The sequence below is a fragment of the Trichosurus vulpecula genome, chromosome 1, assembly GCF_011100635.1.
Source record: "Trichosurus vulpecula isolate mTriVul1 chromosome 1, mTriVul1.pri, whole genome shotgun sequence".
Lineage (NCBI taxonomy): Eukaryota > Metazoa > Chordata > Mammalia > Diprotodontia > Phalangeridae > Trichosurus > Trichosurus vulpecula.
In genome coordinates this window covers 548,321,796-548,338,049 of record NC_050573.1, presented here as the reverse complement: position 1 = coordinate 548,338,049, position 16,254 = coordinate 548,321,796, and the positions used below count along the sequence as shown (strand labels likewise).

General features: G+C 43.1%; 1 protein-coding gene across 1 annotated transcript; it reads right to left on the bottom strand.

The window, feature by feature from the left end:
- Positions 1–9,371: 9,371 nt before the first annotated feature.
- On the bottom strand, positions 9,372–15,614 carry LOC118833626 (serine protease 33-like). Its single transcript, XM_036741003.1, has 5 exons — positions 15,549–15,614; positions 13,166–13,310; positions 11,690–11,949; positions 10,572–10,738; positions 9,372–10,439 (listed from the first exon to the last, which is right to left on the bottom strand). Exons 1-5 carry the CDS (start codon positions 15,604–15,606, stop codon positions 10,239–10,241), a joined length of 831 nt encoding a protein of 276 aa, XP_036596898.1. The 5' UTR covers positions 15,607–15,614; the 3' UTR covers positions 9,372–10,238.
- Between the last annotated feature and the right edge of the window lie 640 nt (positions 15,615–16,254).

The window sequence follows — 16,254 nt, the reverse complement described above, 5'->3', positions numbered from 1 at the left end:
TGTGATAGCCTGCTTTTACCGGTCACCATACTGAGTCCCAGAAAGGTCGTGCCTCGCCCAGAATCACGCGGGTGTCAGGCATCAGAGGCAGGATGCGGAACCCGGGTCCTCCGAGCGCGGAATCAGCGTCTGTTTTACCGGACCATGGGTTACGTGCAGCCCACCCCAACAAAGCCCAGTGTTCATTCAGCAATAACCTATTATCAGAAGGAGCCCTGGGTGGGAGATCTGAAGGAACGGTTTCTAGTCCTGGCCCTGCCACTGACTTCACTATGTGACAAGTCCTTTCCCTGTAAAATGAGAGGATAAAACCAGATGATCCCTAAAGTCTCTTCCAGCCGTGAGTTCGAGATACAAGTCTGAGGTATCAGTGCGGCATCGAGGTAGGGTTGTGGCTTTGAGTCGTTTTTCAATTGTGTCCGACTCTTTGTGACCCTACTTGGGGTTTTCTTGGCAAAATAGTGGAGTGGTTTGTCATGTCCTTCTCCAGCTCATTTTACAGGTGAGGAAGCTGAGACAAATAGAGACTTAAGTGACTTGCCTGGGGTCACACAGCTAATATTGTCTGAGGCCAAATTTGAACTGAGGAAGATGAGTCTTCCTGACTCCTGGCGGAGCGCTCTATTCGCTGGGCCACCTAGCTCTCAAAAATACGATCGGGATGAAGATTTAGAGACATAAATCCAGATACAGATGTCAGCGTCGTCTTTATCAAGGTGATAATTAATCCCAAGGGAATACATAAAATCACCAAGATCATAGATTTAGGGTTGAAAGAGAAATTACAGCTCATGGGAACATGGATTTAGAAAAGTTCTAGTCCACCCCTCCAGATCCATATAACCCACTCTAGTCTCTCTTTTGATCTCTAGTCCTTCATCACTTATTGGATATCTCTCACTAGATGTCCCATAGAAATTTCAAATTCCACATATCCAAGATGAAATTCATTATCTTTCCCCCAAAACCCTCTCCTTTTACTAACTTTTCTATTTCTTATGGGGGGGCCATCTAATCACTCAGGTTTGCAATCTCAGAGTCATCTTCTCAGGTGTGCACGTAGGGTTTGTTGGGGGTGCACTGGTATCTCCAAAAAAGATGGTGTTTTGTTTCTCCTTTAAAGTTAGGGACAGCTAGGTGGTGCAGTGGACAGAATGCTGGCCTTTAAGTCAGGAAGACTCATCTTTCTGAGTTCAAATCCAGTCTCAGACACTTAATAGTTGTCTGAACCTGGGCTAGCCATTAACCCTGTTTGCCTCAATTCCTCATCTGCAAAATGAGCTGGACAAGGAAATGGCAAAGCACTCTGGTATCACTGCCAAGAAGACCCCTAACGGGGTCATGAAGAGTTGGATATGACTGAAAAAACAACCCAACGACCATTGTAAAGTTGAGTTTTGGGTTTTTTGGTGAATAAAAAACATGAATAAAAACAATGAATCTATGAGTGTACATCTTAATTAAATGATGAAATGTACCATTCATATGTGTGGCCATCTTTGCCTTTTCCCTGTTTTCCAGTGAGTTGCCGCATCTTGTCAAATCTACCTCCCCAGTATCTTTCACATTTGTCCCCTTCTCCCTACTTGCATGACCACCATCTTAGTTCAGGCCCTCATTACCTCTCACCTGAACTATTACAATAGCCTCCCGGTTGGTCTCTGTGCATCCAGTCTCTTCCCCTCTCTAATCTATTTTCCACATGGCCCCTAAATTACTGTTGTTAAAATCCAGGTCTTACCAGACCAGTGATGTGGTTCATGAAACTGTTCATGAAGCCCCAGTGACTCCCTCTTGCCTTTAGGATAAAACAAACTCTCTTTTTGGAGTTTGAAGTCATTAATGATATGGCTCCAGTTTACCTTTCTAGGTATTTTGTACTTTGTGCTCCTTTATGCAGCCTCTGTTCTAATTAAACAGGTTTACTTGGTGTTCCCAGAACTCAGGATCTCATCTCCTGCCTCTGGGTCTCCACAGAGGCCTTTTTGCCTGGAATCCATTCCCTTCTCTCCCCCAACCTTTAGAATCTAATTCCATACACAACCCTGCTTCTAGCAAATGGCTTATCCTAATAAGTTTTAGTGTGAACTAAACTTTGCCTGCCACGATGCATCCGTAATGTCTAGTTTGCATAAACTTTTCCATAATGTATAGAAGGATATATTGGCTATTTAGGATTTTTGGAACTGGAAGTGCAATCCTTTTTCTGTGAATGTAAATAAACTGATACTGCTTGTGTAATAGGGGATTGGCCAGTGAGGTCCTAGTCCTTAGAGCATGCATTCCTGGTGGATCATGCGTGAGCAGTATTCTCTACCTATTGCTTTTCAGGCATACATAAATGTAGGGACTTTTTCCCTCACTTCAGAGCATGCACAAATATCCTGTTTCCTCTCAGCTTAACGCATGGTGACAAAAAAGCCTTTTAATTGACTGTTGAATGGCAGATAAGCAGGAATACAAAAAAAGTTCCCCAAAAGATGTGTCACTCTATTTCCTGGTAGATTTCTTGCTGTGAACTGTCAGGTGGATTACCATGAGTCCCTGAGGGAATGGTACCTTTAGCACCCAGGCAAATGGTGACACCAGAAGATGTATCAAAATTGTTCATGGTCCTATTGGCAACCAGAGTCCTGGAGTCAGTAGTAACAGTGACTGAGTGTGGTGAGGGGGCACCCTGCTAGACCAAGCTTAGCAAGTGGACTGACTCATCATCAGCCAAGACACCACAATCTATAAGAAGCTAGGTCAGCTGAGCTAGGCGAGCAACTCATATATCTTCAGCAAACTTGGTGGAGACTCTGGGATGACAGGAAAAGGTTCCCAGGGCTGGAATTTCAAGTTCCCAAGATAGTCTCAACTTGAATATTTCAGTAACTTTGTGCTTCAAGCTTGAGCGCACTGTCCTCAGGGTCCAAGTAAGTGCTGAGGAGAAAGGGTGCCCTTTTTCACCACTTGGGAAGATGTTTACTTGCTGTATCTCCTCAGTAAATATCCCTTAGTGAAAGCTAATTGCTATCAAGTGATAAATTACTATTGGGGGAACACACCCAATAGGGGATCATGAATAGTAGTATTATGATCTTTCAACCCCTGGATGATATCCAATGATAGAAGCCTGAGAGGGAAGCTACTCCTCTCCTCTCTGGGGACCCAATAAGCCAATGTGAGTGAGAGTTTGGAGGTTGAGCCCAGAGGGGGTGTTTCCCTTGCTAGAGAATTTATACACATATACCAATCGATCAAAAAGTATTTATTAAACACCTATGTAAGAAACGGGGGGAGCAGTTTTGTTTCCACAGAGTTGAAAGCATTCCTCTTCCTCCCCGCCCCCCCCCAGCTTTAGCGGAATGTAAGTCAGGTGACTGGTTAGAAGTAGTTCTAATCAAAGCTCTGGGGTGAAAGGTTAGAGCCTTGTACGCATGCTTAAGTGAGCCATTTGAGGAGGGCATGATGTAGGCAGTTGGGGGTTGTATCTGGCCAATGAAGAGCCTGGCTGGAGATTCGAAGAGGGAGTCAATAAAAGGACTGGTATCCATCTGAGTCCTTTGTACTTCCCTGTACTCTGTTCAGACAGAATAAATGTAAAACATAATTAAAGCACCCCCAACCTCTACCACTTGGGTGTCATCCTTTCTCATGAGAAAGCAATAAAATTCCTTTTCGCCTTTTCTTAAGAATGCTCTCTGTCTGTTTTTAATGTGAGTAGTGGTCTCAGACCCACACACCTACTACAAATAAATACGAAGTAGTTAAATGTAAGGTAGTTTGGGAGGGAAGGTGCCAGCAGTTGTGGGGAGAAAGAGTCAGAGGATACTTCATGCAGAAGATGGTGCTTCAGCTGTGTCTTAGAGGAAGAAAGGGACTCTGTGGAGCTGAGGGAAGGAGGGATTATCAGGCATATGGGATGGCCAGTTTAAAGGAACAAAGACTTTTGAGATGGAGCATCATATACGAGGAGCAGAGAGAAGGCTAGTTGCTCTGGATTGCAGGAGAGGGAGTAATGTTCAATGAGGTTGGAAAGATATGTTGTGGCCAGGTTGTGATGGAATTTAAAAGCTAAACAGAAATGTATATTTTATCACAGCAGCAATAGGAAACCACTAGAATTGATTAAATAGGCAAGTCGCATGTGTATGGGACAGAATTTTCAAATAATAGGAGAGACATCTTTAAGAGAAAACAAAGTAAATTTATTCTACAAACCTTGCAAGATTCGGGCACACCTCCATAAGGGAGGAGGTGAGGTAAAAGGGAACCTGCCTTAATTTATAGTCTTAATGAAAAAGATTCCCACCCACCTCTATCCCTTCTCACCATTGGCTGGGGAGTGGGCTTACAGTCTAGGTGCAAAAACTACACAGAGGACCAAGATTGATCCGGTTCGTTCAGGTTTTTCCCTATCAGAATTCAACTGCCAGGGTGGCATCTGAAAGTCTAGGAGAAGAGATGGGGTGGGAGGAAGGAGAGACCCTTCCTGGAGCAGAGAACAAATAGTTCACAGGAAGTTCATTATCTTCTAACATCTGAGAGAGGGGGGTGGAAGGGCATGCCTTCCAAAATTACAAGGCCAAATCCCAAAACCTCTCCATTAGACACACCCTGTGAAGTCTTCACAATTATCCAGCCCATGCACATGAGCAGATATATGCTTAAGGAAAATGAGCTGCAGTATGTAAGATGGACTGGATTGATGAGGGACTTGAGGAAGGAAGACCAATTAGAAAGCTGCTGCAGTAATTTAGGGTAAAGAGAGATGAGGGCCTGAACAAAAGTGGTAGGTGTGAGAGTAGAGAGATGTTGAGGGCAGCTAGGTGCTATGGTGGGTCATGCACCGGACCTGGAGTCCACCCTCAGATACTAACTGTGTGACCCTAGGTAAGTCACTTAATTTCTGTTGGCCTGAGTTTCTTCAACTGTAAAGTGGAGGTGACAGTAGCACCTAGCTGGAAGGGTTGTTGGAGGATCAAATGAGATAATTGTTAGCACATAGCATAGTTCCTGGAACCTAGTAGAAATTATATAAATACTTATTCCTTTCCCATGATTAAATGACTTGCCCAGGGTCACACAGGTAGGAAGAATCCGCCATCATTACCACCACCCTCCCCAACTAGCTGAACTGAGATAGTTGATGAAGACCTAACTAGACAAAGCCCTGCATTGCTCACCTCTCCAGTCTTACCATGTCCAGCCCTCCTCTCTACTGTATGCATGGGATAACTAAATTATATGCTGTTTTATTTGGAGAGTGCCAAGCCCTAGCTGGCATTAAGCTATACCTCTAGACCTTCTCCCTTCTGCACTCTATGATCCCCAGGCCCACCTTCTTGCCAATCTTTCCTTTCTCCCCTCCTAGCTAGAGACTGATACACTGCCCATCCCACCATCCCCATTCCAACATGTGATGGAGAGAACTCAGAGTCCCCACTCTGTCCTGACTGTTTTATCTTCTTACTTCCTCTTCTCCAATAGTAGTGAGCTAACCTCTTCCAGATTCTTTCTCCCAAGGGCTAGACATCTAAATGCTCTCTAAGCATGCTGGGGCCTTGCCATCTGCCCCGGGGATGACTCCCTAGAATCTATCTATCTATCCTGCAGCTAAACTTTCCTATATGTATTGTCTCTTCCAATTAGAGTGTAAGATCCTAGAGAGCAGAAAAAATATTCTTTTTCTGTTTGTATCTCCCAGACTTCTATGTTTGGCACATAGAAAGCAATTACTAAATGTTTTTCTTCCTTCCTTCCTGGGTGTGAAGGTTAGTTTATCACAAAATCATTTATTTAGACAGCAATCACTGCTAAAGCTAGAAAGTAATGTGGATGAGAGAATCTAAGCACTTCTACTTTTCGGTCATCTCCAAAAGGAAATACTCCAAAAGGAACCCTAACCCATTTGATTAAAGGAATAGGGAACTAAATTGTACCTCTAGCTTCTAATGCCTTCTCCCCAAATTACTTTGTTTTTGCTTTGTATATATTTTTTGTCTACTTCTTTTGCATACATGTTGCTTTCCCCAAATAGAAAATGAACAGCTTGAGAGCAGGAAGTATTTTCTTTGGATCTTTTTTATCTCCTAGCATTTAGTGTGGGACTTTGAAAATAACAGGCACTTCTTACCTTCTTTTTGAATGAATAAATGAACACTTCTCATTTTAAATTTGAGAAACTGAAGCCCAGAGCGGGTGAAATACCTTGCTGATGTTGTAAGTACTAGAGCCAGGATTTTATATCAGATCCTCGGCCTCCAAATACAATGCTTCTTCTTTCTTTTAACTTTTTCTTTTTTTTTATTCTGGATTTAACAGATATCAACAATCATGAACATTTCAGCGTACTAGGTGCAAGAGGATTGTACATGAGACTATGAATCTATTACATACAGATTGATTTTTTAAAAGTATACAGGGTGTTCCAAAAGGCTGAGTGCAGTTTTAAGCTACAGACTGCACTAAGACTTTTGGGACACCCTATGTATTAAATTTAACATGAAAGTACCAATGCTGTCCTGCTCAACTGTGGTTTCTTCTGAATTTCCTTCTGCTCTCTTCTGTGTAATTTTTAAATGTTTTATTGATACTCTTTTCTTTATTCTTTTTTGTATCATTATCACTATAATTAAAGCCCTCCCTTGTAACAAATATATACAGTTAAAGCGAATTCACACAATCCGTTGCTCTTTCTGCCGCACCATGCTATCTCGCCAAAAAAAAAAGAGATGGCAAGATGATTAGAACACCAATGACTGAGACTTAATTACAATAGCTAGCATTTATATAGCACTTACTATGTGCCAGGTACTATGCTAAGCTCTGTGTCCTCACAGCAATTCTGGGACTCAGGTGCTATTATTATCTCTATTTTACAGATGAGGAAAGTGAGTCAAACAAAGTTTAAGTGACTTGTCCAAGGTCAAATAGCTAGTATGTGTCAAAGGCTGGATTTGAACTCAGGTCTTCCTGACTCCAGACCCAGCTCTCTGTGAACTGTGGTACCACCTAGCAAGGAGATCCAAACCAACCCTTGCCCCAGTCCTGTGCTTGATTTGGTTTGGGGTTGCTGGCAACCCCAAAATGTCAGGATGGGGGGGTCTGCCTGGAAATAATTCAAGCACTCACACCATCTTCTAGTCAAAGTGGCTTTTAATGCCAATAAAGCGGGCTAGATTCCTAATGAATCTGCAACTTAATAGGGATAAAACTGATACTTATATACAAAAAAAGGACAATGGAAAGCTCTAGATGGGATTAAAGAGTGGTAAATAGTGAAAGGAGTAAAGTAGCCTGGGGTGGGTCAAGAGCCACTGTGAAAGGACCTAAGTATCTAGATGGGCTAGGATGTGCCAGATGCTTTGGGTGCAACATCAGTGATCTGGGCTGTAGAAGTGTGTGGGAAAATTCAGGGACTGGGATGCTTTCAAATACATGGTCTTTTCCTTTTAGGGGTCCAGGTCCCATCACCTCATTGTTGTTGGTCAGTCCTTCAGTCTTGTCAGATTCTTTGTGACCCCATAGACCATAGCACGCAATACTGGCAAAGATACTGGCATGGTTTGCCATTTCCTTCTCCAGTGGAAAGGCAAACAGAGATTAATGACATGCCCAGGGTCACAAAGCTAGTGTCTGAGGCCAAATTTGAATTCAGGTCTCCCTGACTCCAAGGCCAGAGAAATCTGTCCACTGAGCAATCTAGCTGCCTCTGCTAAAACAACGGTAGTCATGTAATAAATGTTGGCATTTTAGTGTAGTGGAAAGAATATTGAGTCAGAAGTTAGGATTTGGGGGCTTGATGCCTGCAGGGCTCTGGCACTAATTGTGACCATAGGCAAGTCATTTTACTTTATTGAAATTTAGCTTCCTCATCTGTAAAGTGAGGTTAACAATACTGCATTTATAATATCTACCTTTATGGGCTCCTTGTGAGGAAAGCATTTTGTAAACAAAAACTTTGTAAATGAATAGAAGTTATTCTTATTCCTTCTAGGTGCCACTGATTAATTGGGTGACCTTGGACCACTCCTCTTCCTCTCAATGCACCTCAGTTTCATCATCTCCTAAACTAAGGGGGATGCCTTTCATGACCCCTAAGTCCCTTCTAGCTGCCTATGGGGAATTGGAAGAGCAAGAGCCCCTCAAAAGCCTACATATGGATCCTGAGGCCTTTATCCTCTTTTTATAGGATTATAGATTTAGGAAGGACCTTAGAGATCATTGAATCCAACCCCCTGAGGCTAGTAAGAGGCAAGAGGTAGGCTTTGAACTCAGCTCTTCCTGACTCCAAGTATGTAACTCAATATGCTCTGCACCATATTCTTCTTAGTAGAATCAAAGAACTATGTTTTACATAGCTAACAAGCGCCTGAGGCAGGATTCAGCCCAGGTCTTCCCGATTCCAAGTCTAGTGCTCCATCCACTACACCATACTGTCTTTCTCCCCTCCAATTTGCTGATTCACTCTCAGCAGGAACATGGGAGGGCTGGCAGGGTCTATGCCAATATACTCATCTAGACATCCCACATCTACTTCAAACTGAACATATCCAAAATTAATCTTATTTCTCTTAAGCAAATGTCCCTTCCTATTGTGGTCAGTGGGACCACCAGTTCCCCAGTCTTAAAATGTGGAAACTATCTTCGACTCCTCTTTCCTTTCCCATCCCTAATCTGTAGATTCTGAGGATCTTGTTGACTTAGGCTAGAACATGATAGTAAATAATTACTGATATTTATAGAATGCTTTAAGGTTTGGAAAGCATTTTCTGTAAATCTTGTGAAGTGCCCCTTTTTACAGATAAGGAAACTGAGGTGCAGAAAAAAATAAGTGACTTGCACAGGGTCACATAAGTGTCAGAGGTGGGATTCAAACCCAGATGTTCCTGATTCCAAGTCCAGTACTCAGTGAACTATGCAACACTGTCCCTGATAGACCGAACAATAAAATTGTTATAATAATCTATGTCTCTGTGATTCCAAGGTTCTAAGTTCTGTGATTCTAAGGTTCTGTTCTGTGTATCTAAGATTATAGTTTTGTGATTCATATTTGTTACAGGGGTTTTGTTTTTCATTTTCTTTTCTTTTCAATAGGAAAGGTGGGAAGGAGAGAAAATACTTGTTAATTGAAAATAATTTTATTTAAAAAGCAAAGATTTCTATGGTTCTAAGTTACATTCATCTGAAGTTATGTGATTCTACAGTTCTGTTAGTCTGAGATTTATTTTGAGAAAATTTCAGTGACCCCTCGATATTTCCTGTTTTGACATCAATGTGATAATTTTTCAACTGTGCTAGGTATCTACATATCACTCTTTTCCTCCAAGGACTTTTCAAATAATGCACTAATGAACTTAGAAAAAATGTTTTTATTTGCTTTAATAAATACAGATGTAGAGATGCAAAGGTTTCCTCTTACACTGAGGTAGGGGTGGGGATTAACACCTAGGGTAAATAGTTGGAATGGGGGGCTGGTGAATAGCTCAACATCCTCTTCTGGTTCCTCTAGCTTCTTCTGGGATCCTGTCTTTGGGCATTTAGGGGCTTTCAAAGGTAAGCAGAAAACCAAACAAGTTTGAGGACTGACAAGGCATGGACTCAGGTCTATCACCATACCTAGGTATGAGAGGCCATCCGCATGGTAGGGGTTAAGGGGCACTGCTACAGACCACCCTACCTTACCAGATAGCTAGAAATTTCTGTGGTCAGAGTAACCATCTGGTCATATAGCAAAGGTGGAAACTTTCTTTCTAGAAGGGAAAATGTATTTTTTTTTATGAACTAGAAGGGGGAAAGGGGCTTTCATCTCTTTCCCATAAACCCATTAGCATGAATAAATTTATCAGATTAGATAAATAATGACTGTGGAAAGTATAGAGAGCTTGCTCCTTAGAAGATGAGATATAGTACAGGTTAAGTGATTTGCCCATATTTACATAGCTAGCAAGTGCCAGAGGCAGGAGCCAGGAAGATGTGGATTCAAATTCTGCCTCAGACACTTGTTCTGTAGAATGTGGTTCTATGATTCTACTGTGGGTAGTATAGCATAGTGTATAGAATGATGGGCTTGGGATCTTGAAGATTTAGATTAGAGAATGGTAGAATCTGGTAATAACAAAGCCTGAGTGGCCAAGAAGGAAGGAGAAGCATGGAGTGGAAGGACAGGCCCATATGGGACAGTTCAGTAGGAGCAGTATGAGGGAGAGCATGAGGCAGGATGGACCAAAGAGAAAGGTCACTAAAAACATTCACTTGCTTTTCAACTTGGCCTTCAAAGAACCCTTGACAACTCTGACATTAGGAAAGTTGGTCTGGATCCAGGGGATGATGGGATGAATTGGGATGTAAACTTCAGGGAGGCCATTAGAAGAGCAAGGTCCCCAGATCATCACCCCTAGCAGCACCCACTGACCAGCATAGAAGCAGAGGAGAGGACTGCCATCTGCCACCTAAAAGGAGAGAGGAGGGTCACTGCATCAAGGTGCAACATGCATAGGGGGAAAAGGGGAGGGAGGGCACACAAATACCAGGCTTTGAGCCTGCATAAGTGGAGGAGAGACAGCTCTAGGCAGAGTCCTTACCCTGATCTCTGGAGAACTGACTGGAGGGCCAGTGCACAGGGTCCCATTTGGCATGCTTATCTCTGAACTGGGGCAGTCAGATTGGAGCTGGAAGATGGCTTGACAATTGGTTTGAGACATGAGAGGCATCTTAGCACCCCACAGCTCTTCGGGTGGGATGTAGGGGTCTGGGGGAGGGTAAAAGAAGAAAGGAGGCTGACCCCTTTTTACTTTAGCCCAGGGTCAGGGCTGGAAGGGGCCTGTAAGGAGAAAATAATGATTTCAGCTCCCACCCCTCAAAAGTCCAGTTTCCAACATCTTTAAGGAGAGATGGAGGGAGAGAGGGAGAAGTTGAATAATCCCTCACTTCCAAATTGATCATGAAGACCTCTGAGAAGCAGGGTTCTCTAAGCTTTCCATTTCCATTTCCCTTTCCATTCACGGTGTAGGCATAGGCTGGTCAAAAGAGGAGGGGGTGGTCTAGAAGTTCCTGCTGGGTGATGCGAATTCCCATTTTGACAGCAACGTCTCACCAGCTTGAGTCCCACCTCACTTTTGAAGTTAGTGACACTCCCAGGGCTCCCAGTGATACTCTAAGGGTATACCTTCTTCAGACCATTCTTCCCTTACTTCTGGTTTCAGTTTCTATACCACGTGACTTGGCTAGGTCCCTAATAATAAGGCCATCTTTTATACTTTTTCAAAGTACTTCACATCCATTATCTCATTTAATTTTCATAATAATCCTGTAAGGCACTTACCCTTATTTTAGAAGAAAGCAAGGCCCCTGAGAGATTTGCTCAAAGGCAAACTGAAAGAGACTTTAGAAATTATCTAGTTCAATACCCACATCTTACAAATAAGAAACTGAGGCACAGAAAGGGCGAATGATTTACCCAAACTCATACAGTGAATTAGTAATGGCAGAGATGAGACAAGAACCCATGTCTCCTAATGCCCGATCCAGTGCTCTTTTCACTATAAGAACGTTATAGTGTGTCTGTGGAACCAACCCTAGAACTGCTGTATCTTCCTCTTACACTCACCTCCCTTTTGGGGTCCCAATTTGGTCCCAACCCCTGCCATCCAACTCCAATATCTCGGTCACATGATCTCCTGGCCTCATCAATTGTCCTTACCAAAATCAGGTTTAAAGCCCTGAGCCCAGCAGGTCTTCTTCCAAGGGAAAAAAGTAGAGCCCTGGATGAGGGATATGGGGTAGATAGAGCTGTTGATGGAAGGAGGCTGTGTTAACTTCGCCAGAACCAGACTTCCAGGCCTACTATCCACAAGGCTCCTGGGGATCGGGATCAGTTCCTCAACAAGAGACAAGACTTCAGCGTTCTGCAGATTCAGCCGCCGCTGACCCAGAGCCACAGTGAAATGGGAAAGGGGAAAGCTATGAGGGAGAGACAGGTGTTGAAAAAGGCAACTTAACCAGGAGGGGAGCAGCCACAAAAGCAGGCAGATAGAGCAGTGATGCTATCCAGAGTCCCTCTAAGCCCACTGTTCCTCCCGACTTTCTGACTTGTATTGAGGGTACTGCCAATCTCCTAGTCATGCAGGGTCACACCTCGACCTCCTTGACTTTCACTCTTACTCAGTCCCTCTTATCCAGTCAGTTGCCCAGTCTTGTCTCTTCCACTTCCTCAACATCTCTTGCATATCTGCTTTCAACTCACGGCACTGGTTCAGGTGCTCATCATCTTTCTTGGGAACTATTACAATAATCTTTTATTTGGCTCTCCCTTGATCTATTTTCTCCCTTTTCCAATCCATCTTTCACATAGCTAACAACTGGATATTCCTATAGCCCAGGTCCAGCCATATCTCTCCCCTGCTCAGGAAGCTTCAGCGGCTCCCCAGGGCCCTTCGGATAAAACATGAACTCCTCTTTGCCATTTAAAGCCCTTCACAAACTGGTTTTAGCTTACCTTTCCCAGCTTTCTGCTCATTATTCCTCTTTATGCAGTCTCTGTATTGATCCTAATGTAGGTTCCTCATACATGATATTCCTTCTAACCCTTTGAACAGTCTGTTTCTCAAGCTCTCCTCACGCTGACTTCTTGGAATCCCTAGCTCCATTCAAGGTTGGGCTCAAGTACCACATTCTATATAGGGTCTTTCCTAATCCCCCCAATCATTATATATCTTGTATTTATTGATCTGTATACATGCTGCCTCAGGTAGAATGTATGTTCCTTGAGGGCAAGAGGGTGGGGAATAGAGTTGCTTTTGTCTCAGTAACTAACACACAACACTTGATACATAATAGGTAATAAATGTATGCTGATTAATTGATTCTGTAAATTGATCTAGTCTGTCTCAATGAAGCTGGATCCTACCAACGGGGAGGTCTGGCTCTCCTTCCCTCCCTCCATCCTTCCCTCCATCCCTTCCTCCCTCCCTCCCTTCCTCCTTCCTTGCTTGCTTTCTTCCTTCCTTCTTTCCTCCTTCCTTGCTTCCTTCCATCTAGACCCAGAAGACTCTGTGGTAAGGCTTGATGCTAGGGGCCAAAATGGCTGTTGTAGCTGGCTGTTGGTGGGAGCAACTGTGATCAGCCAAATGAAAATTCACACCAGGCTTCCTTTCCTAACCATCTCCTTGGCACTCACCTTCCAAAGCAGTTGATTAAAGTGATCACCCATTCTGAAGAGATGAGGGCTCCTTCACAGCGGTACCTAGCATCCAGGAAAATGCTGGCTAGCCAGGGCCATGAGCTAGGTCTGTCCTTGGTGAGGGCTTCAGTGGGACCATATCCTGATCCAGAAGAACAAGGCATTAGGGGATCTTGAGGAGGGAGCTTGAGGAAAGCTGTGTTCCAGCTGCTTTAGAAGTAAAGCCATTGGGGGATTGGGTCTTGGACACTGGAGGAGAGAAACATCTGGGGTCTGGTCCCTGGACCTTGGGATACTCATTAACAATAAAGTCAAACATTCTATGAGCATCTATGCTGCACAGCCCCATGCTAAGTGCTATGGGGGATACACAAGTGTATAAGATATATTCTTGCCTTTAGGAATGTGTAATTTACTTAGGAAGACAGGGCACATAGGTATAAATGCAATGGTAACATACCAAATAGGAGCCAATGAAGAGTACACACATTGTGGGAGTTCAAATGATTGTGGGCCAGGGCAGTCAAGAAAACTTCATAGAAAAATAGAATGTAAGATGAGCTTCTGAGGATATAGAATTTCTATATGTGGAGATGGGAAAAGAAGGAGGGAGTATTTCAATCAGGAGAAGAATATGAGGCAAGGCACGGAGGCAGAAATCCCAAGATGTGCTTTAAGGATGAGGAGTACGCTAACCTTGTGGAAACAGAATATTTGTACAAGAAGAGGAAATAAGGATATCATTTTTCAGCAGGGTTGTGGAGGACCTTGAGTGACAGGAGGAAGCATTTGGACTTTATTCAACTGACAATGGTGAACTTCAGTATTGATAGTTTCTGAAGAGGGGTGTGACATGAGAAAAGTGGCATTTTAGGAGAATTCATCTGGTGGCAATCATGATGCAGTGAATAGAATACTGGGCATGGAATCAAGGAAGGCCTGGTTTCAAACCCCATATCTTTCTATTTTGTGACCTTGGATAAATAACTTAACCCCTAAGTTACCTTAGGCATAGATCATAGATCCTTCAGGCATTTAGGTAATATGGTTGAGGTTTGTAAAAATGGTATAGAGATAAGAGACACTGGAGACAGCAAGAGCAGAAAGGAGATTTTGGCAAAAAAAAAAATCTAGATATTAGATTTTTAAAACAGAATCCCCAATTTTCTTTTTCGGCATTTTCTTTTCTCTCATTTTCTAAGTGGTCATTTTAAAAAAATTAAACAGATGGCCATTTACATATATTCTCTTCAGCAATCACATTTCTAAGTAAATTTTAAAAACTTTTTTTAATTAATGAAAAACCATCTTCTCTCCCCTCCACCTCTTCCCAAGCCCTCATTGAACAACAGAGAAAAACAAAACACTTGTGAGAAACATACATACTCAAACAAAGCAAATTCCCATGCTGACTATGCTAAGAAAAATAAATCTCAATTTTCATCCTGAGGTCATCACTGGGCATTAGATTATAAAGGTTTTGGGGTAAAATTTCCTCTCTGAGTTTTGGTTTGTCTATTTAAAAAAACAACAACAACAAATCTGTTTTCAAAGCTGTTCAGTGAAGATAAGATACTTGCACTACCTACTTCATAGAACTGTTGTTAGGAACGCAGTTTATGAATTGTAAAACGCTGCATGAATGTGAATATCCAGTACTGTGTGGGGAAAGTGATTGTGGAGAAGGGAGGTTGGATCAGACCAAAACATTCCAGGCAGACATAGAGACCCTAGAGAAAGCAGAAATCCCTGGGAATGTCTGTGGAATCGCACAGAAATATCTTGCACAAAACTCTATTTTTACACCAGTGTCCCCTGGTTGAAACCTCAGAATTACAGCCAATTCCTCCCACTCAAACAAAACAAGCTCTGCTTCTTCTTTCTACCCTTTGATAAGAAGTCGCATTTATAGGGCACTTCAAAGTTTACAAAGCAAACCCTGAGAGAATCATTTCCTCCTTAATACAAATGAGGAAAATGAGTCTCAGAGAGGTTAAGTGACTTCTCTGTGATCCCACAGCTAGTAAATATCTGAGGTCAGATTTTAACTCAGGTCTTCCTGACTCCAGGTCCAGTATTCTGTTCACTGTACTACTTTGGGACTTTCTACCATTCTACCTCTGTATTCCCACCTTACTTCTCCCGCAGGACTCCAAAGGGAAATTGAGTTCATTCCCAATTTGACTCTCAAACAAGATTGTGAACTTTGAAAGCTCCAGGGTTCTGACCCGTAGGCCCCAGCACATCCATCACAACCCCTCTCTGCTGGCAGGGTCTTCAGTATCAGCTTTCTGCCAAACTCAGTTTCCCTTCTGTGTGCTCCAGCATCTTGTCCCTCGGGGTCCCATAGCCATCACCCACCCTTTCACCACTCCCATACCTGGCAGCAGCAACAACAGCAGCAGCACCAACATGAGTACATGCAGTACAACTCCCATATCTCCCTGTTTCATCACAAGTCTTGCCTCTTTTTCTGGTCTGACTCCCTTCCTATTCTGTGCACCCTTGCCATCGCCCCACCCGTCCTCCCCTGGGCAGGGTCTACGTTACCAGGAGTTGGAGGAACAAAAAGGAGAACTGAGAAACAGAAACAAAAAGGAGAACTGAGAAACTCTCTTGAAAAGAGGGGGAAAACCACTTTCCCTTGGGGGAAGCATACAGTTATAGAGACATAGTAAGTGGAAGGGACCTTAGAAAACATCTGGTCTAGACTCTTCATTATATAGACAAGAAATCTGAGACCTGAAGACTTGTCCAGAGTCACACAGAATGTCAATGGTAAAGATGGGACTATAACTTGGAGAAGTCTTTTCCCCTTTCCTCCATCACAAGGCTTATTTGTTGTCATTCAGTTGTTTCAGTTGTGTCTGACTCTTTGTGACCCCATTTGGGGTTTTTCTTGGCAAAGATACTGGAGCGGTTTGCCATTTCCTTCTCCAGCTCATTTTCCAGATGAGAAACTGAGGCAAACAGGGTTAAGTGACTTGCCCAGGGTCACACAGATAGTAAGTGTCTGAAGCCAGATTTGAACTCAAGAAGATGAATCTTTCTGACTTCAGGCTTGGAATTCTATCCTCTGCACCACC

Excerpts from the sequence above, each read along its gene's own strand:
- LOC118833626 (XM_036741003.1), bottom strand. The coding sequence starts at position 15,606 with ATGGGAGTTGTACTGCATGTACTCATGTTGGTGCTGCTGCTGTTGTTG. Across the intron at positions 13,311-15,548 it reads GCTGTTGTTGCTGCTGCCAG|GATATGGTCCCACTGAAGCC; the intron begins GTATGGGAGTGG and ends CTTCTGGATCAG. Across the intron at positions 10,739-11,689 it reads GGGCTTTAAACCTGATTTTG|ACCCCTACATCCCACCCGAA; the intron begins GTAAGGACAATT and ends ACCCTCCCCCAG.